Genomic DNA, 25,378 nt, shown 5'->3' on the forward strand with positions numbered 1-25,378 from the left:
ATAGTTAAGGCTACATCTATATTTTATTTTAATGCCTTCTTGTTCTTTCTAAGCATTACAAAGTCTTGCTCTAGTAACCATGGAGATTATTCTTGGTGCTAATTGTGTAGTACACAAAGTAAAAGATAGTTTCATAGTTTCATAGTTTCATAGTTTCATTCAGGGTTGGAAGGGACCACAAGGATCATCTAGTTCCAACCCCCCTGCCATGGGCAGGGACACCCCACACTAGATCAGGCTGGATACATATAAAACATATACATATAAAACACTCGCCTTGGCTAATTAGATGGTAAAAATCACATTTATAATAATTTATTCATTAGCAAAAGTGAATCTATTTCAGATGCTTCATTTTAGTTCCAAGTGTAGTGTTCATGCTAGCATTAAATCTACTTTAACAAAACCAAATTATGAGGAACAGTACCAGTGACGCTACCCAGCAGAATTAAGCTACTACTGTACATCTCCCTGTGACCACGTTCTAGAAGGGAGCATTTCTGCTTCTGCACTACAGAGAAGTCTATCAAGTTAAAAAAACAAATGGTTCTGTTCCTTGGGCAAACAATGTTTGTGAAAAGAAGCATCTTGCAATAGGAAGTAATGAAGTATTACAGCATTTTACCTTTCTGGGGGAAACAGTACATTTTTCTTCATTGTCTCTAATAATACTTGTCATGGTCTAATCTGTACTTTTCCAGGAGAAACTACAAGTCAGATATGAGAAACATTCCCCCTCTCCCCTTTAAAATAAAACACACCCTTAGTGTAAATAATTGAAGGCAGTATTTTTGTCTTGCGGGACTCAGTCACATAGCAGACTCGTAGCAGACAGTAGCTGCTTGTTTATGTGGCTCTATGCTGTTGCCAGAAAGCCTTGATAAAAACACAAGAATGTACTGGAGGGTTGTGCAAACCTACTTTTATTTCTTCCTAGTTATACACATTTATTGACTTGTGTTTTCTGGCCATTGAACTGCTTGTAGATAGGTGAGACCCCAGAGAACTTGTAAAGTGGTTTTGTTCACTGTGGAGGCTGTATAACGCTCCATTCTTTCTAGAAAAGAATAATCACAGAAATATTCTAGGAAGGATTAACCTTTGTATGTGGAGTATGCCTGCTCTTCAGTCTTGAAGTTAAATATGATTTCCAGGGAAATTCTGCATCCTTGATTACATTCTGCTTCATAAGAGGATAGAATGTATTAACAATGTCTGGAGGTTGAAGTGATGAATCCTTTTGACCTCTCTGTCTGTATTGTGCTAACTGGTAGGTTTCTGCCGCTGTGGGGTTCAGCGCAGCACCCACAGCGACGAGGGTAGAATTCAAGACAGAGGGGTAGGGAGCACCCAGGTCAGGAGCTCCTGCCCATGGCAGCAAGCCCATGAGACTCACAACTGCCTTCGTGCAGCTTGCATTGGTAGCTCTCCCCTGGGTGTGGCTGCAGGGGGTTGGTTAACAACCCTCTTCTTCTTACTGGCTGGCAATACTTATTAAGGTAGCGCAGGTGACTCTTATCTCATCTACAGGAGTCATTTGTTAAGCCACTGCAGGTGGTTCCCATTTCATCTCTCCTTGCGGTTTCTCATCTTCAATCATCCAGTCTGGGGGACATAATCCCCCACAGGTTTCTCTCAGTTTCTCTTCTTGCATTTCTTCAGCTGTGACTCTACGCCAACTTTTCACATCCAATTAAAGTTCTGCTATCAAGGGAAAGACAAACTCCTTCAGAAGATGCTGGGAGTGGACCCTAACTTTATGTGTGCTGAATCCATCTTGAGGGAGCTAATCTTTGCCCTTTGACTAGCGAAGAAAGGAACCATATGACTTAGAAAATTAAAATGGGTGCATATAATATGGGTATGAAGGGAGCTGAATTTCTCCTGCTTCATCAGAAGCTTCAAGTAATTATGGTATTTCAGTAACCAACATGCTGGCCCCATTTCATTCCTGAAAAATACCTACTCCACTTCCCAAGAGAGTTTTGCATAGTTAGTGGGCAAACCAACTCATTTCCTAGGCTTTGGGGAAGGGAGAGGTGTGATGTAGATGGACATATGCCATAGAGTCAGGAAGTGGAAGCTGCAATAAGGTATCATGTGTCCTAGTTCATAAAATGGCTGCTTTATTTATTTCTGTAAATCCTAAAGGAACCTGGCACCTTGAACCAAGCACCTCTTTAAAACCACTTATCTCAACCAATTGATAGATATTCAGTTCTAATGCAAATATAAATAAAAATACACGCCTGTATCTCAATTACAATGCAAGCAGTGAAAAAAGTCCAGTTCATCATGAGTTATATTAATAATTACACTGAAAGGTTAATATGAAAAAGCAAACCCAAGCAAAGTAAGGGTACCATTGAATGAGGCCACCCAGCTGCCTGAAATCTAAAGTAAACAACTAGTGCTTTGAATAAAAACACATCCTCATTTGTGATAATATTTCATCTAAACCATTTTGGACTGCTGGGTTGCTTTGGTTTCTCCATATATCCACTACTGTCTCTTTCCTGCTAGCATGTACATCTTACTGAATCACAAAAAACTTCATCTCTCTTTATTCTTTAATGGCTTGGTGGACTTTGGACAACACTCAGCACTGAATTTTTAACCTAACCACAACAGGGCTTCTCTTTGTAGAATCTGGTCCTGGAACATGCAGTACATACAGGATGATAAAGTTGTAGAGATTATATTAAAAATTATTACTGTCAGCCCTCTTAAGAAGCTACTGTGCCAAACTTGCAGCACTGGGCTGAAGATGCTGTTTACCTCTAAAGTCAACTGCAGTTCCTCTGAGGCCTGTCTTTTGCAAACACTAGTTAGACAACAGTAGCACCTTGCAGAAGCAGATTGCCTGTTGCTACATCCTCATGAAGGCTGTTTACCTCTCAGACTGTCTGGTCGTGGCTGACCAGCTATTGCAATATGCAGTTCAAAACTCAGGAAGGCAAGATCTGCCTCCTTTGATTTGAGGCAAAAGTCAGATCACCCCAGTGTGAGGCTCTGCCTTTTCTAACAGTACAATCTAGAGCCACTGTTTCTCTGCTGGTGCCAGGTCAAACAACCAGAGTGATATTCACGGTGGCTGGTCAGAGGCAGAGATATTATAGGGGAGGCCAGCGTGCGCAGCTCAGGATTGAAAGATGAAGTCAGTACTGTTTACACAGTTACACCTGGTTACACAGGTGGCAGCTTTTCTTAAGTGTCTATAAGCATGGTGTGTTTAAGTGTTCTTCTGTTCTTGAGATGCCTTTGCTTTATTTTCAAAGGAATTTGTTTTAATTGGGTACAGGTCTTTCATCTCTAAGCTGTTCAAGTGTAGCTCTTAGCATAAAATGTTTGTGTCCAGTGTGACTTACACTAAAATTGGCCAAATCTAAAACATGAAGGCCTTGCATTTTATCACAAGCTTGCTTTTGCTGACTGTAGTCATGTGGAACCAAGCCTGTAGTCTGTCAGGAGAGTTATTAATGGCTTTGATGTTTCAAGGCATTCAGAAACCAGGCCATGATATGCAGTCATAATAATTTATACCCCCCTCTAGAAACTAGTATTTAGGTGATGTAACTTCAGTCATTATTGAAGGAGGCAGTAGAGTGAAAGGAGAGGGTAACAAATTTTACATCATTTGTCTTAAGTAATGCAAACCTGGGGGAAATCATAGTGGTTCTTTTCTTTACCTAATCAGTGTATTTCCCTGTGTTAGATTTTTGCCTTTCAGTCCTATCTGCAGAGTTTCCCTTAACTGGAAAACAGATGGTAAGGTCTATAGAAACATATCTGTCTATTCTAAGATTGTGCTGGAGTTTCTGCTCATCGAAGAGCAGAACTGAACTTTTTCCCCAAGGATTCTGGATTTAATTCCAAATGTGAACTATGAGTCCAAAGTCCCAGATAAATTTCTACTTTTTACCCTAATTCTGTACCTCCCAAAGAACAGCAGCTACCTTAACATAAACTCGACAATTCCACTTCTGTAAGACTAGCAATTCTAGGAATCTTTAAATCTGTGTCTTTTCTTCATAAGTGCAGAGGTTAGAGATTTAAGTCACTTCTAGAGCTGAGCTAAAGTGCTTATAGACCAGTAAGGCTGGCAGGCCACTTCTTCAGCACTTCCAGTACTGTATCACAGCTTTTGCCTTGAAGTTCCATCTTAGACTATATCCCCACCTGAAAAAGTCTATATGCAGCTGTTTGCATAGCTCAAAACTGAGATAAGTACAAGGAGTTAGAAGAGGGGGGGAATTGGAAATGCTCAGATCCACATCTAAGAAATCAGCTTTCTTGTGTGATTTTTACTGAGTCATCTAAATCTTCTGCTTGTTTCTTTACTTCCTAGGACTGTTGAAAATGCATCTGAATTTTTGCACCTAGTCAACAAAGGCCTACAGCTGAGAGTTAGTCACCCAACGCTCGTGCATGCTCATTCTTCTCGTTCTCATCTGGTAGTTACATTAACCATAACCACAGTTGTCTCTGGAGATAACTGGGGTAAGTAGGATGTTACTAAAAATATATCTAGAGTCAATTGTTTTCTGAAAAAGTGTGTGACTGAAATGTTCATGTTATCTTCCCCATCTTTTCACAATGTTTAATACACTCTCTCAGTTCTTTTCCTCTGTTAACTTTGACTTAAGACCAGTTTGATGTTTGAAAGCGATTGAAACTTCCATTTTCGTAACAGCTTTTAATTTTTCTTTACATGTCTTGACTTGCAGAGTTCTTGAAATTTTATCTGTAAGGTGTAAGATAAGGTATAAGATAGATAAGATGTCAGTAAGATAGAATGAAATACTCAAAGGGGTTGAATCACTTCATATGACATATCATATTCATGCTGTTTGTGGTAAAGCTAACCATGCTTTTTAAGGATCATCATATGATTTTAAGGGTGAGAAAGAATTGGGTTTTTACCAGTGCTTTACAAAAAAGGTCTATTCAATTCAGAGTCTCTTGAACTATTCCTGACAGGCACTGTAGGAACAGACAACATGGTTATCTTATTTACTATTGCAAAACTTGTATTGCTTCTTTTCATTACCACACCATGACTTACCAGTTTATTGCTTTAGGAGTAACTTTGGGGTTTAGGGATCAACTTTGTTTTCTTTTGCCCACGTTGTAATTAGCCTCTCAGCTTCCAGTGCTGCGGGCCACCTCCTTCATATTCTGCAACAACAGTATGGGTTTAGAAAGTGGAAAATATTTAACATTTTTTCCCATTAGATTGCAATCAGAAATTAAACCAACAACGTTAGCAAAACAGAACAAACAGTGCCCTTACTTACTTATGGGCCTTGCCAAAAGACACAGTTGCTTCACAAGTTGCAACTCCAGCATTCCACACGTTAGCTCTAGCCGGTTCCAGATTCTCATCAATCACAGCGACGTTACTTTTCAAAACACAGTCTTTGTACCATTTGTACCATTAGTACACCAACCACCTTACCTACTCCAGAATTCCCTTTACCACTTCTGATTGCAGGCACTCTACTATGCCACGTTGTCTGACAGCAAAATTCCATAGAAATGTCAAATGTTTGGTGAATGCAGATGTAGGCTTTCAGCTCACAGTGCATGGATGAAGATGTGTGTGGTGGGGTGGGGCATAGAGCAGCACTGCAAATGAGACCTCTCTATAGCAGTGTGACCACACATTCTCTTGTGTTTAAAAGGAGAAAATCCTAGGCAATAAGTAAAAAGTTGTGAAGTCTACAGTAAGTTCTGCATCTAGAGCCAGGTTTGACAATCTAGCATTATTTCAGGTTTCATTAAGGTCTTTTGGGGGTTCATTTTAGTATTATCTGTTATTTGAGGAGAGCAGTTCCTTGACTTCGAGTGAGTACATGTACATTTACACTCTGTGGTCTGAAGCCATTTATTCTGTGTAAACCAACATAGATGCTCCATCTACACTGCTAACAGGTAAAAAACAAAAAAGCAATTCTGCCTGCCCATGACATTGATTCTGACCTGTGTATTAGTTCTGTCAGAATATTTTATGTCCCCTGCTGATGCCTTATTTTTTTCACATCTCTATTTCCAGTGTCAGAAAGAAGCTCTCCTTGTTTGTTTTTTCCATTAAGCAGGTATTTCATGGGAAGATGAACAAACCAATCAGAGACTAAATAAAGAGGTTTCCTGGACCTTTCCACAAAAAATGAGAGACAGTACATCCGCCTCTTCTTCAAGAGCCTCTTCACCAGCACAACTTGAAGCAACTGAGAAAATGAAGCAAGTCAAAACTAGACTGCAGCTGGTGGACCTGGCTGGTAGCGAGTGTGTCAGTAAGTGAACATGGCTGCTTTACAGGCATGGATCTTTCCACATCTAGGTTCTGATAGCTGCCTTTATCTCTTTATGTAGGGATACATGCTATCCTGGTTTTGTGCAGGGGGTGGTTTCAACCCACAGATCCTGCCATAAACAAAACTGGAGGCACTAATTGTTCCAGTTTTACACTGTCACAGTTTAACTGAAAATCTGACTGCATGCATTTGAAATAAATCCAGGCTGCTTACCCATATCATAGGCATATTATTCACACTGGTTTTATTAGACATATTTTTCTACTCTGAAAATGAGCATGTCTTTCTACAGAAATGTTTAAAGTGCATAAATTACTTAAATATTACAAATATCTGTAATAATGCATACCGTTGTGTGTGGATTTATCTGCCTTACTGTGGAAAACATCTTGGAGGAAGTTAATGTGGAAAAGACAATATAGTTTTCATTATTCCTTCAAAGCATTTTCCTTCTCCTGCCTCCTCTATGCACACAATAATTTCAAAAACTTGGTTATTTCCTACAGGACAAGCTTTCCAAATACCAAGAAAAGCCATGCAGCCAAATGTACCATTCCAGAAATAATGTTTTGAAAGCTGAACTGCTATTATGAAAGAGTCTTTCACTTTACTGCCAAGAATTCTTGCTGTTGCTCACTGTTAAACTTTTATTCTAGATAGAAACCTAATAGACTACTTTTTTTTTTTCTTTAATTTATTGATTTATATTCTGTGAGTGCTGGAAACTGCCTGGTAAACATATAATTGAAAAACAACGTCTGTGTGTTCCCTCAGTTCAATCAGCACAAACGTTTACTTGTTTTTGGGCTTGGTGGGCCAGATCCTTCAGTGAAGCCAGAAGAGCCGTTCTCACATAAGTGTTCAGTATGGCCCACGACACACAGCAGGCTAAACTCTACCATCAGCAATGCTGGTGGACTTTTATCAAAGTGAGGGCAGCTGTTAACTCATGATTGTTTTATAATGTGGACAAAGCAACACAGCAGGTTTCTTGCACACTTCGGCACTCTGCCTTGTTAGCTCTCTACCCATGTACAGCATTTACAAGCTAAGTGGTCCCTTTTTACAAACTAGGTTTCAATTTGAAAACTCAGCTAAATGCTTTGTGGAATTTCATCTAACCAAATGTAGTGTGCCCAGGTGGCCAGGAGGGCCAATGGCATCCTGGCCTGCATCAAGAACAGTGTGGCCAGCAGGAGCAGGGAGGTCATTCTGCCCCTGTACACTGCACTGGTTAGGCCACACCTCGAGTACTGTGTCCAGTTCTGGGCCCCTCAGTTTAGGAAGGATGTTGACTTGCTGGAGCATGTCCAGAGAAGGGCAACGAAGTTGGTGAGGGGCTTGGAACACAAGCCCTATGAGGAGAGACTGAGGGAGCTGGGGCTGCTTAGCCTGGAGGAGACTCAGGGGTGACCTTATTGCTCTCTACAACTACCTGAAGGGGGGTTGTAGACAGGCAGAGGTTGGTCTCTTCTCCCAGGCAGCCAGCACCAGAACAAGAGGACACAGTCTCATGCTGTGCCAGGGGAGGTTCAGGCTGGAGGTCAGGAGGAAGTTTTACACAGAGAGAGTGATTGCCCATTGGAATGGACTGCCCGGGGAGGTGGTGGAGTCGCCATCACTGGAGGTGTTCAGGAGGAGACTTGACAGGGTGCTTGGTCGCATGGGTTAGTTGATTAGGTGGTGTTGGATGATAGGTTGGACGTGATGATCTTGAAGGTCTCTTCCAACCTGGTCTGGTCTATTCTATTCTATTCTATTCTATTCTATTCTACTCTACTCTACTCTACTCTACTCTACTCTACTCTACTCTACTCTATTCTATTCTATTCTATTCTATTCTATTCTATTCTATTCTATTCTATTCTAGATACCAGTCCAGCCCTATGCTCTCCCCCAGTCACATTTCCCCAGCCCTCACTGTCCAGACTCTGGGTTTTCTGGCTATTACTGTGCTTTTTCACATTTGCCTCTTGAACCTTTATCCTGTTCTCCCAGTTTGGAAAATGCTGGCCTAAAGGGAAAACAAAATCCCTAGCCTCCCTCTGTACCTCTCTAGGGGAAACTGTTAGCCCCATCTGATCATCCAACTGCCACTGGCTTTGCCCAGATGCATTATGTGCTCTGGGTAATAAGAAGTGATTGCAAATGCATCCATACCTCGTCCACTATCCTGGAGAAAACTGAATTTGAATAATGTGATGCTAAACACTAATAGAAAGTTTCTTTTCCCAAAATGGCAGAGGTAAGGACAAAAGGAAGTACTTACTCTTAACTGCATGCTCATCCAAACTGATCAAGCAGTTGAGTTTGCAGTACCTCTTTAAATTGGTGCAACATGATGTGTAGAACAAACTTTTCCAGTGCTGCTCTGGGGCAGCATTAGCTACATACCACCATGTTGGGTGGATGGTAGAAGGGCATCAGTTTTCTTTATCAATTTTCTTACAGCAAATCACACCTCAGAACAGCACCTTACAGGCTTTGGTGAATACAAAGCCCTGTATGCTCATAGCTGCTGTGATCTAGTGTGATCCTGATCTAGTGTGGGGTGTCCCTGCCCATGGCAGGGGGGTTGAAACCAGATGATCCTTGTGGTCCCTTCCAACCCTGACTGATACTATGATACTGTACAGTTCTGTTTCTGACACTTATGCCTTAGTCTTACTCCCCGTTTTCCTAAGTGATACAGATAGGGCACCTCACTCTTACAAAAAAAATGGTGGCACAGAACAGGCTTCTCTCTGGGGACACTGTGGACTACTGCAGCCAAAAACACTGTTGTCTGGTCTCATGGTGTTCCTACCTTCTCAGTTCCGTAATACATATGGAGCCAAGATGCATGACACAGCTGAAGAGCTCAACTTTAATGGATACATCAGACCATTTGCAGGCATTGGGCCTTCTTTAACCTACCTTCAAAGAGTAGAAGCACTGAACGGTGTATTGTCAGTTTGCATCTTGCTTTTGGCATGGGTGGACTGGAGATCATAGTTCAGAATCTGTTTTAATGTTGCATCAAAAGTAGATGATTCAGCAGCAGAATTTTTGACACATCACAGTTGGAGAAACTCTGCTTAGTGTCACCGTTGCCTCTTTCTGCACTGTACCAGGTATGTCTGGAGTGACAGGAGCAGCACTGCGAGAGACGTCATGTATTAACCGCAGCTTGTCTGCCCTAGCAGACGTGCTTGGAGCAATAGCAGAGCAGAGGCCTCATGTACCCTACCGAAACAGCAAACTGACACATCTGCTTCAGGACTCCATAGGTGAGGGATTATTCAGACTTTTGTTTAACAGTATAGATTTTTTTTTTTTTTCCCCAGTCTTTCCCCTCCTTTGCTGTGTAAAACTAGAAAGTGGTCTTCTGCTCCTGCCTTGTATGTGGGCCTCAATTCAAAGACTCTGGCTCTAGAGTAGTGTGAATACGTAGTGAGAGTTCTGAACTCCTCCTGAATCCAACTAAACCTTGCTCTTTCCAAGGTTCAGTTTAGAAATACACTTGTAAAAATTGTAACACCTCTAACAATGTTGTGAAAGGGTAATAATGCCACTCCATTTTTGTTTCCTCTCAGGTACAGCTTACAAGTTAATCTTTAATCTTTATTACTACAAATACAGTCACATATTTGCACATACCTTAACATTGTGCCATGTAGCAGCAAGACAGAATCTCCTCTTCTCTAGCTCCTCATCTAAGTAGAAATAGTTTTAAAGCAAGTGTAATTCCTACACCAATGTCAGATTTGTGTTCATCCATATAGTATATTAAGTATCTTTTTCTTCAGCCAGAAAGCATCAGACCTTATGCTTTTAGTTTCCAGTTGAAGGCATTGATTGTGACTCAGGTGACAGTTCATGAGAGTTTCTGAAAGACTATTAATTTTTGCTTGAACTTTGAATTTCATCTTGTGCTGCAGTCCCCACTGCAAAAAAGGGAAAGCCAAAGAAATAAGTGAGTTTAGAAGATATGTTGTATGGGCACTGAGCCTGGTGTATGACTTGAGTGACACTGTTTAGGTGAAGTGTTGAAAGTGGTAATTTCCTTGTTGTTTAATCATTCTTTGTGAACTTCTAAGTCTGTTTCGCTTTATTGTCACACAAATAGGCCACTATGCCATCACCCCAGATTTACAGACATTTGACAAAGCTTAATGAAGTGCACAGGCCCATAACATACATGCCAATTGATGAAGCTCTAAGGGGAAAAATTTCTGTAATACAAATTGTGCAACATTTATTCTACTGAGGCAAATATCATATTGTTAGATATGGACTTCCCTTGAAGGGGCTGTCTGTTTGCAGCAGCTCTTTTCAGAGGCGGTTTTCTGCTTCATAAAAGCAATGGTAGCCTATGTTCATTGTTGTATAGATAATACATCACCAGTGTACGACTTACTGAAAATGAAGAGGTAAGTAAGTATGCTTTGTCTTTGTTCCTGCTTTTAGGAGGTGATGCTAAACTGTTGCTGATGCTGTGTATCTCTCCTGGCCCGAAGTACTTAACAGAATCAATGCAGTCTCTGGGATTTGGAACTCGTGCTCGGCAAGTTCAGAGAGGACAAGTCAGGAAAAAAATTTCCCACTGCCAAGTAAAGCAAAATAAAACCTAAGACCCCTGTGGATTATTAATGAGTTCCTCAGACTGAAATGTATATTGTTGTCCTAAAGCCGTTCTTTTAGATATCAACTGCCAAATCAAATAACAATCCTCAATATGGCATTAGCAAGCCATAAACCTGCTGACAATGTTCTTGCTCCAAAGATAATAGCAAGTATTGACAACATCTACCAGCCCTGGTGGAATGGATCTCTCAGGAAAGCTAGTTCAAGACATGGTTTTGGCTATGCGTTTCCTTTGGGCAAGTCAAACTATGTTGACAGAACTCTGATGTAGGAGGGCTCTCTTTTGAAAGGCCAACAGTGCATTCTGTTTTCTCAGTAGAAAATAGAAGTCTAAATATCATTCTAGGGCTTCAAAGCAGCCGGTAAAATACCTTCTCCCAGGTTGGATTAAAACATGACAAGTCATCATGGCTTGCTCTTTTGTCTGGAGTAATTCTTAATGCATTATCAACAGGTAGGAGTGTAAAGGGAGCCAGCAGCTGTATTGAATGGAGCTCTGTTCTCTGTTTTTAGGTAGGAAATAATGGCAGTAGTGAGATGGAGAAAAAGAAGTAAGGCTGTATCTGTTATCCCTCTGGAATGTAGCTTAGGAAGTAAATGAGGGATTATACAACTTTTTGAAAACACACTGAGGTTAAAGTGTTGGAGCAAATCCCAACTCTGCTGGGTTTGCTAACAGCTATGCCTGTTTTGGGGTGGTTGGTTTTTTTTTGGCTCCATGAGTGCTGAAAGGCCCTGAACTACAGATCCTAACAAGAGGTAACTTGTACAACTGTTGTAGTAGTAGCCTACCCTGTTGGTTAACTACATCACAACCTTGAAGATATGCCCGCACATTACAAAAGATTAATGACATGCTTCCCATCCATCACATGAATAAAATACCAAAACCCCAGCTTGCAACATGATGCTTGTCATCTTCAGGAGGCTTTCACCCTCTTACACCAATGTTACGACAACATCATGCAGGATTTCTGAATGAAGTTACGCTGGGAGAAGATGCAAAGAAATATAAGCAATGTTAGGGATGAGAAGTGGCTCTGAGATGAGTTGTTAGGTTCAAGTAACATCCAATGTGTTTTATGCTCTGCAGTATTGGTCAGCAGAGGTCTCAAGATCCACTCTGAATTTTCACCTCCAGAAACCATTCTGGCTCTGGACTGGGAGAGAGGTCATTGGTAGGTCAGTGCAAGAAGGCTTAAATTGTAGTAGCCTGCCCAAAAAGCTGAAGTTTATAGTACTTCAAGTCACTTAACCTTCACAAGCATAAATATTTACCCAGAGATCATATAGCATACTATTATTGGAATTTCACCCTTGAATATGTAACAGCTGCTGTGTTGGATGCAGTGCTCTGCTGCTTGGAACGTGAGCATCACCACCAGAAAGCTGAAATAATGCTTGTTTTCTTAAACACTGCTGAGAGGGGGAAAAATGCTTTAACTTAACCTGACTCCAGGAGTGAGAGGTGGGTTGGAAAAGAATCTGGACACAGGACTTCATGAAGACAAATGGTCACCAAACCAATCTCAGGTGAGAAAGTGTCATAGCAACGACTGTTAGCCTGCAAAACGAAAAGCAGCAGAGGACAGCTTCAAGTTCACCTTAGTCTCCTGATAACTAGGCTACTAAAGCAGCCCAGATTACAGCTCTAAGAGGTGTTAAGTGACAGGGTAGGGATTGGTGATTCCACCAGCATCTTCAAGTTTGTTCCTCAAGTAGTTTAAGGATTCATTATTTCCTAAGTTACATAGCCATGTAACACTTGTCACAAACTCTGCTTTCTTTTCTGGAGCCGCTCTTCAAAACCTGGCCTTTATTTACAATCTAGGTAGGGCAGAAGCAGCAATACTTAGTGTTAAAGCTGAGAAATAAATGCCTCAGATATCAACAAACAGCAAAAGCTTAAGTTTCCACATTAACTCCGACAAATTGTGCGTATGTGGCATTCCCCGTTTCTGTTTTCCTTGTCAGTGTAGCGTGTCTCTCACTGTTTGATTTGCACAATGAAGTGTACAGCAAATTTAATATTTTGCTCTAAGAACTTTCAGTTTTGGAATTTCCTGGGTTACAGAAGGCACTACTGCCTAATCCCATGGCAGATGTGACACACTGAAGGAAACAATTGTAACAGTTGCACTCTGGTGTCTAAGCTGAATTGTCTTCTGCCCAAAGATTCACTTGGACCTGCCAAAGGAGATGCAAGGATCTTCAGACAAGTAACTGATGTCCTGAAGAGCAAGGGAAACAGCATGTTGAAGGCCCTAAACTTATCTACTGTCATTTGTTTAGTTTTCAGATCTTTCATGCTTTCAAATAACTGCTATGTTACAAAAGCTGGTGTGACAGTCACAGAGCTGACTAAGGTTTCCTTTCTTGACTAAAACCTATCCCATCCAACCAGTCCTCCCTGATCCTCTTGACTCTCTAAAGCTGGTACAGAAGTACTGGCACTGGAGGGCAGGAAGAACAAAAAAAATGAGGTATTTGAAAGTCGGGGGACACAACTGAAAATATACAGAAAGATAGTTGAAAGTGTTCTAAAAATGTTGACAGGAGATCATAAGCACCAGGACAGAAGTGGTTGGTTTCAATTGTGTATTTGCTAATACAGCTTTGCTTTCTGGCAAGGGCACAAGCAAATGGGAATAAACTCAACATAAATCACGAGTAAATACTCCCAGTGAAGCCCATGTGTATGTAACCCAGAGCTCAGCCAGTGCTTGGTGCACTGCAGCAAGAGCACTCTCAACTCTTACCTCCTGCCTGCTCAACTACATCACTGGGTCACTGTTTCAGACACAGTGCTGCGCAGTAGAGGGAGGTCCTCTCTCCTATACATGATCATTTTGCCTTGATGGCAGTCAGCATGATAACCTTTCACTGCTGTGTGCTCATTCTCCCTCCCTGGGCACCCTTTTCTCCTGTGACAGCTCAGCCAGTGCTCATCAAAGTTACACCTTCCACTATCCCCTGCCCAGCCATAGGAGAGAGGCATTCCTCCACACAGCAATAGAAGGCACCACAAATCCCAGCTACCTGTTTGACTGGCATTCAGGGTTTAAAGCCCCTGCTCAACTTGCCACTGCCAGGGAAACCACATGCTCAAGGATCTGATTTTGAAGAACACACAACTGCTGTGGAGGATTTTTCACTCTCTTTTTTCAACCTTGATTCCTACCATACCTGCTTAGCTCTAACACTGAGCTCTGCAGCACTAGTCCAATGCACCTTCTTTCAGGTTTTGTGCATCTGTGCCCAGGTCACTTGCAGCACCCAGTTTTCCATGCAGGAGAAGGCAGAGCAGACTGCATGGCATAGCAGCTGCTCCCCATCCCTGCAAGTGCCTGTGGCCCACTCTTAAACAAAACTTTGACCTATGCTGACATTTGAAAATTATACATTTCCTCATGTGGCTTCATGCCTTGGCAGCAGCTACACCACAAAGAGAGGCTGCGCTTGGTTTTAGCCATGCTAGGAAAACCATAATTAGCATTGGAAGGTTCACAAAAATCTTTGTTATTAAGTTGCAATTCCATTTTATGAAGCACTTTTCCAAACCTCTGCAGAAGCAGGGCACAATGAAGTGGTTATTGGGAAAGGCTTTCAGCTCCTGTCATGGAGAAGCAGTTGGAAGTTGATGGACTTGCAAAACCTTTCCAACTGGAGGAAGAGGCAGCAGTGCCTGCTCACGGACAAGCAAACAGGCCCAGAGTGCAAGAATACCTAAGGTACTGCAGCCTGTCACAAAACCAACAGCATCTGAGCAATGACATTAACCATAGCCCCAGCCAGCCAAAAATGAAAGCCACACACCATACAAAGGAGGTCAAAGAGTGATCTAATTGAAGGACATGAGCAAGGGGAAACACTGCCTACAGCATTGTTTTCTTACATCCATTTTCATCAAATATTCTCTCACATGCATTTTTATCAAAGGGACAAAGACTTTATCCTGCAATGCCCTTGTCCCTTTGAAATTTGTTTGTATAAAGGGACTAAAAAAATAAATCTACAATAAAATTTAAGCCATTCTGAATTCATGCAAGTATCTCCAGGGAGGCTGGGGAAGCAGACAGCTGTGCTTGGTTGCATTTGCTTGAGTTCATCTCTAATAGGTGGCAAGATGCCTCCTGTCTTGGCTACAGTTGGCAAAGTGTCCAAAAACAAGCATTCCAAGCTGTATTGATGTTTTCTCTGGTGACATTTAGAAATGAGCATGTCAGAGCATGCCCCTGGGGCAGGGAGAGCCAATGAAGCTAAGGGATGGGGCACTGCAGTGTTCAGAAGGTTTCAGCTGACATCCAGCAAAAGGCTGGTGCCAGCAACATACACTGGCGGTGCTGTTCCTTCTGGGCATGACCTACGGCCTCCCTGACAATGCTGGCATGTGGCAGGGACTTTATGGGGCTGCACAGAGAGTACTGAAGCCACTGGGTAATGCATCTTTTTGCTCTACAGCACATTCTTTGCTGAACTTGGGCTGTGAGAGCTTCATGACAGCACTTTCCTCCACCATTGCTTTTACCTAAGGGATCAGTTCTGGGCCCCATCCTGTTCAATACCTTTATCGATGATCTGGATGAGGGGATTGAGTCAGTCATCAGTAAATTTGCAGATGACACCAAGCTGGGAACAGGTGTTGATCGGTTAGAGGGTGGAAGGGCTAAACAGAGGGACCCTGACAGGCTGGACAGATGGGCAGTCCAACAGGATGGCATTCAACAAGTCCAAGTGCCAGGTGCTGCACTTCGGCCACAACAACCCCATGCAGTGCTACAGGCTGGGGTCAGAGTGACTGGAGAGCTGCCAAACAGAGAGGGACCTGGGGGTACTGGTTGACAGTAGGCTGAACATGAGCCAGCAGTGTGTCCAGGTGGTCAAGAAGGCCAATGGTATCCTGGCCTGCATCAAGAATAGTGTGGCCAGCAGGAGCAGGGAAGTCATTCTGCCCCTGTACTCAGCACTGGTTAGACCATACCTTGAGTACTGTGTCCAGTTCTGGGCCCCTCAGTTTAAGAAGGACATCGAAACACTTGAACGTGTCCAGAGAAGGGCAACAAGGCTGGGGAGAGGCCTTGAACGCAAGCCCTATGAGGAGAGGCTGAGGGAGCTGGGATTGTTTAGCCTGGAGAAGAGAAGGCTCAGGGGAGACCTTATTGCTGTCTACAACTCCCTGAAGGGAGATTTTAGCCAGGAGGGGGTTGGTCTCTTCTCCCAGACAACCAGCACCAGAACAGGAGGACACAGTCTTCAAGCTGCACCAGGGGAGGTTTAGACTTGAGGTAAGGAGAAAGTTCTTCACTGAGAGAGTTGTTAGCTGTTGGAATGTGCTGCCCAGGGAGATGGTGGAGTCACCGTCCCTGGAGGTGTTCAAGAGGGGATTGGATGTGGCACTTGGTGCCAAGGTTTAGTAGTCATGAGGTCTTGGGTGACAGGTTGGACTTGATGATCTTTGAGGTCTTTTCCAACCTTATTGATTCTATGAGTCTCAGTTTGGGGTATTTTTTGTTTGTTTGGGTTTTTTTGTTGTTTGTTTTTGTTTGTTTTTTCTTTTTTAAAAGATGAAGCTCTTCCCTGTGCCCAAGAGTTTGAGACTGATCAGAAAAAGCATTTGGAGACTCGATACTTGAACAACATGCAATATCTCAAGTTGACCTTGTTTTTTCAGTACATGACATGTCCCTAGTGACTTAAAGACCAGCCTCCGAAAACCTGCTGAAATGCTTAAATGGTTAAGTGACCAAGCATTCAGATGTCAGTACTTACAGCTCAAACAGCAGGGCTTCAATTCAGTAACAAAAAAGAGAAAATTGCAGTGTTCCATCTATCAGGGAAAAGGATTTAGCATCAGCTTTGACAGAAATAATGGGGGGTAATACACATCGATATCAAACTCCAGGAACCTGAGATTTGCACATCTTATCCACATCTTATTGCTCATTCTTACTCTGGGGAACAACAGTTAAGCTGAGTTACCATTCTCACTGTTCTTAAAGTTCCTCCAGCTATAAGTTTGCAAGTTTCTCCTCCAACATGTGTCCCCTTTTTCTATTACATGAAATTATGCTCCTGGCTTGGATGAGTCACTGCCCAGCTGTTCACTTAAAGGCAAGTATCAGAAGGAGTGGTTTTCCCCTCCCATTTTCTTCTGGACTTTAGTAATCAGTTCCTTCCCTCTTCTAAACAAAACCAAAGCAAAACAACAGCAAAAAAATGAACCCACCACTATAAAAAGCTCTGCATGCCACATCAGAAGCTTTGAAGATCCAAGGGACAGAAGATGATGCTTCCTCCCTTACTTCAGATGTTTGTTTTTTTAGCAGCATGAGCCTCCTCCACCTCTTTCTGTGAACATGTACACATACACAGCCTCCCTGCACTACACATTCCAGGTTGGCATTTGGAACAATAGAGGCTCCAGATTAAACTCAAAACCAGCTTCAGAAACATGAGCACTCTGCAGGTCAGCCAATGCATTAGCAAGCAGGTCTTGATACTTGAGCCACAGGCCTCCAACACCTCTAGACCTGCATGCCAAGTAGTGCCAACATTCCTGACACTTTTCCCCCAGGTTCATTCTCCTTTTCTCTCAACCCATTTCCCAAGCCCTCCCCAGGGCAGGTGGTTCAGTACAGGTGGATGCATGCACTCATCTACCCATGCACTACTTGAAAAAGAACTGAAGAAGGAACTCATGCTTCTCCAGCTGGGTCTGCTGCCAAGGCTGAATCCATGGAGAGTGACTAGCTAGTGCTTAATGTGCTGATGCTCCCAAGGCTTCACTACGCCACTGACCTTAGGCAGCCAGAGCTGACAAAGCTATTTCATGGTGCCTGACCTGTGGGAAGCACTTACCAACAGAGACAGAACAAAGACTGAAAGAGGCTACTCTACTGCAGCATCCAAACAAGGGCATCTCACGGAGAGAGCACACAGCTCAATTCAAAGGGACTATAAACTGGGAGTTGGGAAGGTACCAGTGCAAAAACCACTGTCCAGGCTACCTCCAGGGGCCATAAAGGGGACTGGGTCACTGAGGATCTCTTATAGACACATGTGTGTCCTGCCTGTTGCCCTTTCAGTCTCCATCCAGTGGCTGTATTTTGTGGAAAGCTGTTTCAGAGTCACTGTGGCCATGTACCAGTCAGAAGATACAACAGTGTCTTTTGCTGCTGCTCACTGCCTAATGCCATCTGAGCAGAGAAACACCTCTTGGCAGCAAGTCCCTCAGATCAGCCAAGACACTGCAGTGATGTACTCATTGCATTCTCCCTCTCTGCTGCTTTGGCTGCTAAGACTCTGAAAGTGCCCAGACCAGCTACCAGAGCAGCAGCTGCGATACAAGGAACATGCAAAAGACAATTCAAAGGGAGGAAAAAGAGGTCCACAGTCAGATCGGAGCCTGACTTCTTTCCTTGCCAGAATCCAGCGTAACCTGCTAAATTTGGCATTGTGTTTGCAACAACACGAGGCAGCGTGAGACTGTGAGGCCTGAACGCTAGAAGCTGAAACTGCATATTCGCCAGAGTCATCTCCACATGAACAAGGAGAGAGGACTTACGATGGACACACTGATGCAGACACTGCATGACTGCAAGCCATTCAGAACAGCCACGTTTAGGATGCTGGATGCAAGCAATAGGCCTACAGTTTTTCAGCATAAGCAGGGTTGTGCTAACCTCTTCTACTCCAGCCTACAAATCCTGACACATCAAAACATCACCACCTTTGCAATCTCAGATGTGAGTCACAAGCTCAGCTCCAAAGGCTCAAGAACTGCTGAATCACGAAAATGCAAAAATGTGCAGTTTTATGGGGACACAGGTCAGAGGAAGAGACGCAAGCCACTGCGTTTTCACTGCACAGGTCCTGTGAGGGCTGCTGCTGCTCCTCACTCACAAATTCTCTTCTGCTACACCCCTTCCTAAGTGAGCTATGCACTGCCATGGGACAGGGTGAGGTGGTATCTCTGCAGAAGAGACCAAACCAAGCTCAAGGAAGGGGAGGTGCCACTGGGGTCCACTCTGCCCATTTGCAGGCAAGCCTGATGCTTCACAAGGCAACACCAAACTGGCTTCATCCAGGACACCTTTTTGGAGAGCCAAACCAAACCACCAGGATACAATCACAGTATATGGTGACACCTGAATGCTCTGTGAGACCAGGAAAAGGACCCACACCACTGCTTGGACCCTGCCAGGGCTTCCATGGACACAGCAAGGCATAAATGGCCAACATAGGATGCTGGCAGCCAGCTGTGCTTTGGCTCACATGAAGCCCTTGTGGTACGGCAACAGCAAGCTCAAAGGCAAAAAGACACCTCTCAACAGGCACAAGAAAGCTAAAGAATCTGGCTTCCAAGGAGGCCAGTGACCTTTGGACTCCACCTACCTCTCATAACAAGTGGAAAGGGAGGAGAGAAAAAGGAGGGAACTCTGATAAAGTTCTGGCAGCCATAAGCTACAAGAGATGTGGTGCTGCTGACTCATACAAAGTTGAAATCCAGAAACAAACCCTGCCTGGTCCTGGCAGTTCAGATTTCATGGGCACTCTGCACCAGGGAGCTGAGGTTCCATCCTCAGGGGTAATGTCTTGCCACACCCTGGCCAGGGTCTCAGTTTAAGCACCTACTTTTAACACAGTAGGTCCAAAGAATACCCTGAGAAAGTCCTCCAGTGTCTCTCACCCCCCAGGACAAAGTGGCAGTACCACCAGCTCAGTCCCTGCAGGTCTCCCACTGCCAGTGCTCTGGGCTGCCATCTTCACCCAGCTGCTCACACTGTCAGGCATCCAAGGTACGCAGCTAGACAGCACACATGCCCTGGGAGAGGACACTGTTGGACAAGTCGTATGTATGAGGCCAAGGTGCTCTTGCAGCCTGAGAGACCAAGACTGCAGAGCTGCTCTCTCAGGAGAGCACCAAGCTCCAGGCAAGATGAAAGCCACACATAAGGGCACACACATAAAATAAGGGCAGTAAGAGGCAAAATAAGCTATGGCCCAACGATGCAGCTCTTTCCAATGACCACAGGGGACTCTTAGCAAGGTCCTGCCAAGTTACTGTCATCCTCACCCATGCCACCACTGTCGGCAGTCCTTGCAAGTTATTCCTCACACCAGCACCTCCCAGAGAAGTCAGCAGCTTCACCACTAGGGTATGCCTGGGAAAGGAACTGGCTTCCAGACCACATTCCAGCAGCTGCTCAAGACCTCCACTGTGAACAACTTTTGCATAAGACTGAGAAACAAGCAAACCCTACCACCCGGGTAGGGCTCTTACTCCCCTCCTGGGGAGCTCATTCACAGCTGAAGAATGTTGGTAATCTCTCAGAGAATCTGCAGAGACCAGTCAGGTGAAGGTCCTGGAGACTGGAAGAAGGGAAACATTACACCCATTTTTAAAAAGGGTGACAAAGAGGCCCCTGGAAATTACCGTGGCAGCCTCACCTCTGTGCCTGGAAAGATCATGAAACAGATCCTCCTGGAAGCTATACTGGAACACATGGAGGACAGGGAGGCGCTTTTAGATAGCCAGCACAGCTTCACCATGGACAAATCCTGTCTGACCAACCTAATGGCTTTCTACAACGGTGTACCTATATCATTCCCTTGTCAGGACAAGGGAAGATCAACAGATGTCACCTATCTGGAATTTTGTAAAGCCTTTGACACAGTTCCCCACAACATCCTTCTCTAAGCTGGAGAGATATGGATTTGACTGGTGGACTGTCCAGTGGATAAGGAGTTGGTTGAATGATCACATAAAAAGGGTAGTGGTCAGTGTCTCAATGTCCAGGTGGAGACAGGTGACAACTGGTGTCCCTCAAGGGTCTGTATTGGGACCAGTGCTGCTCATCTTCATCAATGATATTGACAGTGAGATCGAGTGCACCCTCAGCAAGTCTGCAGATGACACCAAGCTGAGTGGTGCAGTTGACAAGACTGAAGGATGAGATGCCATCCAGAGGGACCTGGACAGGCTGAAGAGGTGGGCTGAGGAGAATCTCATGAGGTGCAGTAAGGCAAAATGCAAGGTCCTGCACCTAGGTTGGGGCAATCCTTGATATTAATACAGGCTGGGGGATGATGAAATTGAGAGCAGCCCTACAGAAAAGGACTTGGGAGTACTGGTGGAGAAGCTGAATATGAGACAACAATGTGTACTTGCAGCCCAGAAGGCAAAATCACATCCTGGGCTGCATCAAAAGAAGTGTACCCAGCAAATCAAGAGAGGTGATTCTGCCACTCTGCTCTGGTGAGACCTCACTGTGTCAAGATCTGGGGTTACCAGCAGGTCCAAAAGAGTGCCACCAAGATGATCAAAGTAAATACCTGAGCCACCAGGAATCACTTCTGCCCCTTGGGCAGAAGAGAAAAATCTTAGGGACTTCAGAAACCACCTCATGCTCCTCCACACCTGAGACATCCCAGCTGAAGCAGCTGTCATCATGCCTTGCAGAGCTCTATGTTTTATCCTCTGCATATGGAGAATTTGTACCTGAAGCTTTGTGGGCACCTGCCTGGAGCTAAATAGGCAGCCATGAGCCTGCAGAATAGCATCAATGAAACAGAACCTGCGAGGTAGTAGCAGCAGTCTGGGGCAGCAGCTTTGAAAAGTCTTTAAAGTTTGTTAACCATACAGGTGTTGGACTGTCTGAAAGCTCAGCCAATACTCTAGCAACTTCCTTGGGAAAGGTGGCCTTCAAGAGCTCCTACCCTTCTTTCTTTGTTCTGCAAACTGGATAAACCCAGCTTCTATGATTATGGCTGTAGGTAAAACTCTCCCTTAGCAAGCTAACCCTTCATTTTTCGGCAGTAATTCTGCTTTGAATCTCAGAGTGGTTTGTGTTGAAGCAGATTGTAAAGCAACGGTTTGTATCCTGTTATTTGCAGTGTATGTTAAGCAAAATTGTACCCAGCTGCCCCCACAGCTCCATGACGCTCATCCCCTGCTGCAAAACGTGGCTATCTGAATGCCAGTGCTGGCAGCTGGGCTGGGACTGGCCCAAGGGCATGGTCATTGCAGAAGAAGGCCCCGTATCTGCACCCCAAGCCTCAAGTCGTTTCCTAAGCATGAGTTTGGATCTACACCTTCAAAATCACACCCATACCTGGGGCTCTCTTTGTTGCCTTTCTGGCATGGGCTCTTTGAGCAGTGCTATTGCCAAATTTTCCCTTCAGTCAGGTAGGTGTGGGAAGGGTTCCTTGTTTTTTTCTTTTCACAAGTTGTGAGACTTACTCAAGTGTGGCTTAGGGAGCTGGGGCTTTGAAAAGAAAATGTAGCTTACTGCAAAAAATATGATAAAAGCTGGTAATGCTGATATTGCCATCTAGCCCCAGTGGCTCACCTCTTTAAAGCACCCACTCCAGTGACAGGCATGTCCATCCTGACCGTCCCAAGAATGGAAGCTCTCCAAAAATGCACCTTGTTAGCACTTCAGCAGAAAAAAATATAGGAGCTCTCTATTTATGTCTCACTAAAGAGACCTCTAGCAGAAAATCTGCATTAGTCACAGAAAGATCATACAAGCAGAAAGCCTGCTCTGACCCCAGCACTAGCTACATGTGCCAGGGGAGAGGACAGGGGCCTTGCCAGTGTCTCTGGTCCTGCAGACTCAGCTCCAGACCCACAGGCACTACAGACAAAAGCCAGGCCAGCTTCCAAAGTTTCCTCCATAGACACAGACAGCAATTTAACCCTAAATATAGGAGTGCAGCCCACAAACCAGACAAGAAAGATTTCAATACCACCACCAGGAACAACAATAAACTGTGCCACAGACCCCAGCAGTGATAAGGATGCCTTAGAAGACAGCAAAAAGCCTCCTCACTCTCATTGCCTGGAGTTACACATCAGGGAGAGAAAAGTACCTGGCTTCCCACAATACAGGGATACCTATCTCAATAGCTGGAGCTCTTTTGAATGCACCTGGGTCTGAGATGGTGCAGAGGGGAGGGTAACCCCAAAGCTTGCACCCAGCAAAAAAGCAAACGGGGCCTGCCCCAATGCAACCCTTCCACTCTGAACCCTCCTGCATAGAGAGCAAGTCACATTCAACACTTCATTTTCTACATGGGGACCATGGCTGTAGAAATCGGTCACTGTTACCATGACCATCAAATGGCTCAGGCTGCTTGTCTCCAAATGTACTGCTATCATTAAAGCATTTAGTGGTATTTTCCACATGGTGGCTTGAAGCATAATGCTTCTAGCACACGCCAGATCCAATTATTTCATTGCATACTGAGAACAGTGGTGACTGGAGGAAGAAAACTAAAGATTGGTACAAATATATTTAGGAGATTTAAAATAAAAATGTGGGGCTGCTAGTTCCAGGAATAAAAATAAAGCAGAAATGTAAAATACCACAGCTATGTTCTTCAACAGTCCATATCCAGCTGCCCTTGCAGTCTACCAGAACGGATAAATATGATTTTTGCTCATTACTTCTCTGTGGTAGAGCAACAGACTTCCAATGTGAGGGTTGCTATCTAGATCTTACACAAGAAGTACAATCTCCTCCTTACAGAGCCAAAGTCAGGGTTCAGAAGGACAGATGCAACTGGTATACCTGGCTGACCGGCATCAGGAAAATGCAGCAGGCCATCAGCTGGAGTGAAGCCCCAAAAAACAAGGTCCAGGGATGCAATGCATGCCATCAAAAGGAGGAATGGGATCTACTTTGAGGTGGGTTTACTTTATAAAATATTGTTTGGATATAAAAAGTTAAATCATCCATGGGAAAACAAAGGCGTCTCCATTCATTTCTCCATCATCCCATTGCCTCCTTCAGCCCTGCAGACCACTCTGCCAGCTGCTGCTGGCACTTTGCCAGCATCAGAGTCACCTTTATCTCTGCATCCCCACATGACAAAGCCCAGAGCCAGTGCAGCTGTCAGTGCTGCTACAGTGAGTACTGCACTGGGGAGGTGCTGTGCAAGAGGCACACCTGCACTGTCTTGCCAGTTACTGTGCCAGCTGCCTCAGCTGGCAAGGGCAAAGAAGGGCCCAACCATGAACAGACAACAGCTGACCACTAATATTTAGCCATCTGAGTGGCTCACGGCAGTGGGCAAGTGACTGCAACTGCATGCAGATGTCACTAAACATTCAGTAAGCTTGATTTCCCGGGTGCAGGTAGAGGAAATACTTGGTGATGCTGCACTAAGGCCTGCAAAGATTCTGCAGAAAGGATGTTCGCCTCAAGAGAAGACAGCTTGGTGATTAAATGTCTTTGCTGAGTGGTACCCAAGGCTCACCTACACTTGTCTCCAGTCCTGCCACAACAAAGAGGGAAATCTCAGGCAGAGAGCAAGCACAGAAAACACACAGCTGTGCTGCCTCAATCGCAGTCCCTCAGACTACAAACTGCCTGTGCCTCTGGTACTCCCCATCCCAGGGGTATATTGCACTGAATGGGCTTGTCTTCCGTAAACCGACTCGTTGGAGTGTTCTTTGGAATAGGCATCAACACTTCACACCTAGATTTTACCGTGCCAAGGATTCCCAGAGGTGACAGCAGCAGCTTTGTCCCCAGTGTACTTTGGGCTAACTAGGCATGCTGCCCTTGAGACCGAAAGGTGCAGCCCCCGTGGCCTGGGACCACTTAACACATTTGTACGGGATTCAGTGAGTGTCTGGTAGCCACAGCCCGCCGCCGGGTCTGCTCACCTAACTACAGGCTTCCCAGCGCTTTGGCCTGCCGAGGCCGTCCGGGCTCCTCCCATTTCATAGCTTGGCCGGCTGTGTCCGTGACCCGGGGGCAACGGGCAGTGTACTTCCCAGCACAGTGAAGCTAACCGAGCTGCTTCCTCTCCCCTGGGGACGTGGCCCCCGACGCCATCTGGTTCCTCCCCGCAGCGCAGAGCTGCCTGAGGTCGCTCGGCCCAGGCGTCACTCGCAGGGCAGCCTGGGGTGCGCTGCTACAGCACCGCTCGCCCCGGCCGTGAGGCAGCCCCCGCTGCGCTCCTCGGGCGCCGCCCGGCGTCCCGGCTCGGCACTGCAGCCACGCAGTGGAGGCGAGGCCCAGGTCCCGCGGCGCGGGTCGGGAGCGGGAGTTCGCTCCGGGCGTTTCGGGCGCCTCATGGGTCCCTCAGCACTCCCTCGGAAGGTGGCGCGCAGCCCCAAGCGTGGAATGCAGATCTAGGGCCGCGGTTCTTAATACAGGAGAGAGAAACGTGCCTGCTAGGACGGTGGTTAGGCCACGGGGCATTCCAGCCGCCCCCAGCTGTCCGTGAGATCATCACCATAGACACATTTTCTTGCCGCAGCAAACCCCACTGCGGCCGAGGGCCAGGAGCAGCCACGAGGGCACACCTCATACCTACATGGGAGGCACTATTGCCGAGCTACAGGTGGAAGCTTGCCCATTGCTGTGAAACTTTACGATGAGTTCTTGCTCAAAAAGTGTCCAGGCACTTAAAACACCATG

At 44.9% G+C, this 25,378-nt stretch overlaps 1 protein-coding gene and 1 long non-coding RNA gene across 2 annotated transcripts in view; one reads left to right on the forward strand and one right to left on the reverse strand.

Annotated features, from left to right (window-relative positions):
• Positions 1-10,932, forward strand: part of KIF25 (kinesin family member 25) — a 44,020-nt gene extending 33,088 nt beyond the window's left edge. Inside the window, 5 exon segments of the mRNA XM_068153353.1 lie at positions 4,349-4,500; positions 6,099-6,296; positions 9,431-9,586; positions 10,767-10,886; positions 10,889-10,932. Of these exon segments, the coding sequence (XP_068009454.1) occupies positions 4,349-4,500; positions 6,099-6,296; positions 9,431-9,586; positions 10,767-10,886; positions 10,889-10,923 (661 nt within the window). The 3' untranslated portion in view covers positions 10,924-10,932.
• On the reverse strand, positions 230-24,838 carry LOC137448626 (uncharacterized). Its single transcript, XR_010989157.1, has 4 exons — positions 24,619-24,838; positions 9,957-10,243; positions 5,066-5,178; positions 230-1,704 (listed from the first exon to the last, which is right to left on the reverse strand). It is a non-coding gene; the product is annotated as an uncharacterized lncRNA (long non-coding RNA).
• Positions 24,839-25,378: the final 540 nt, after the last annotated feature.

Source organism: Melanerpes formicivorus, unplaced genomic scaffold, assembly GCF_026170545.1.
Source record: "Melanerpes formicivorus ecotype bairdi unplaced genomic scaffold, bMelFor1.0.p_v2 SCAF_2, whole genome shotgun sequence".
Lineage (NCBI taxonomy): Eukaryota > Metazoa > Chordata > Aves > Piciformes > Picidae > Melanerpes > Melanerpes formicivorus.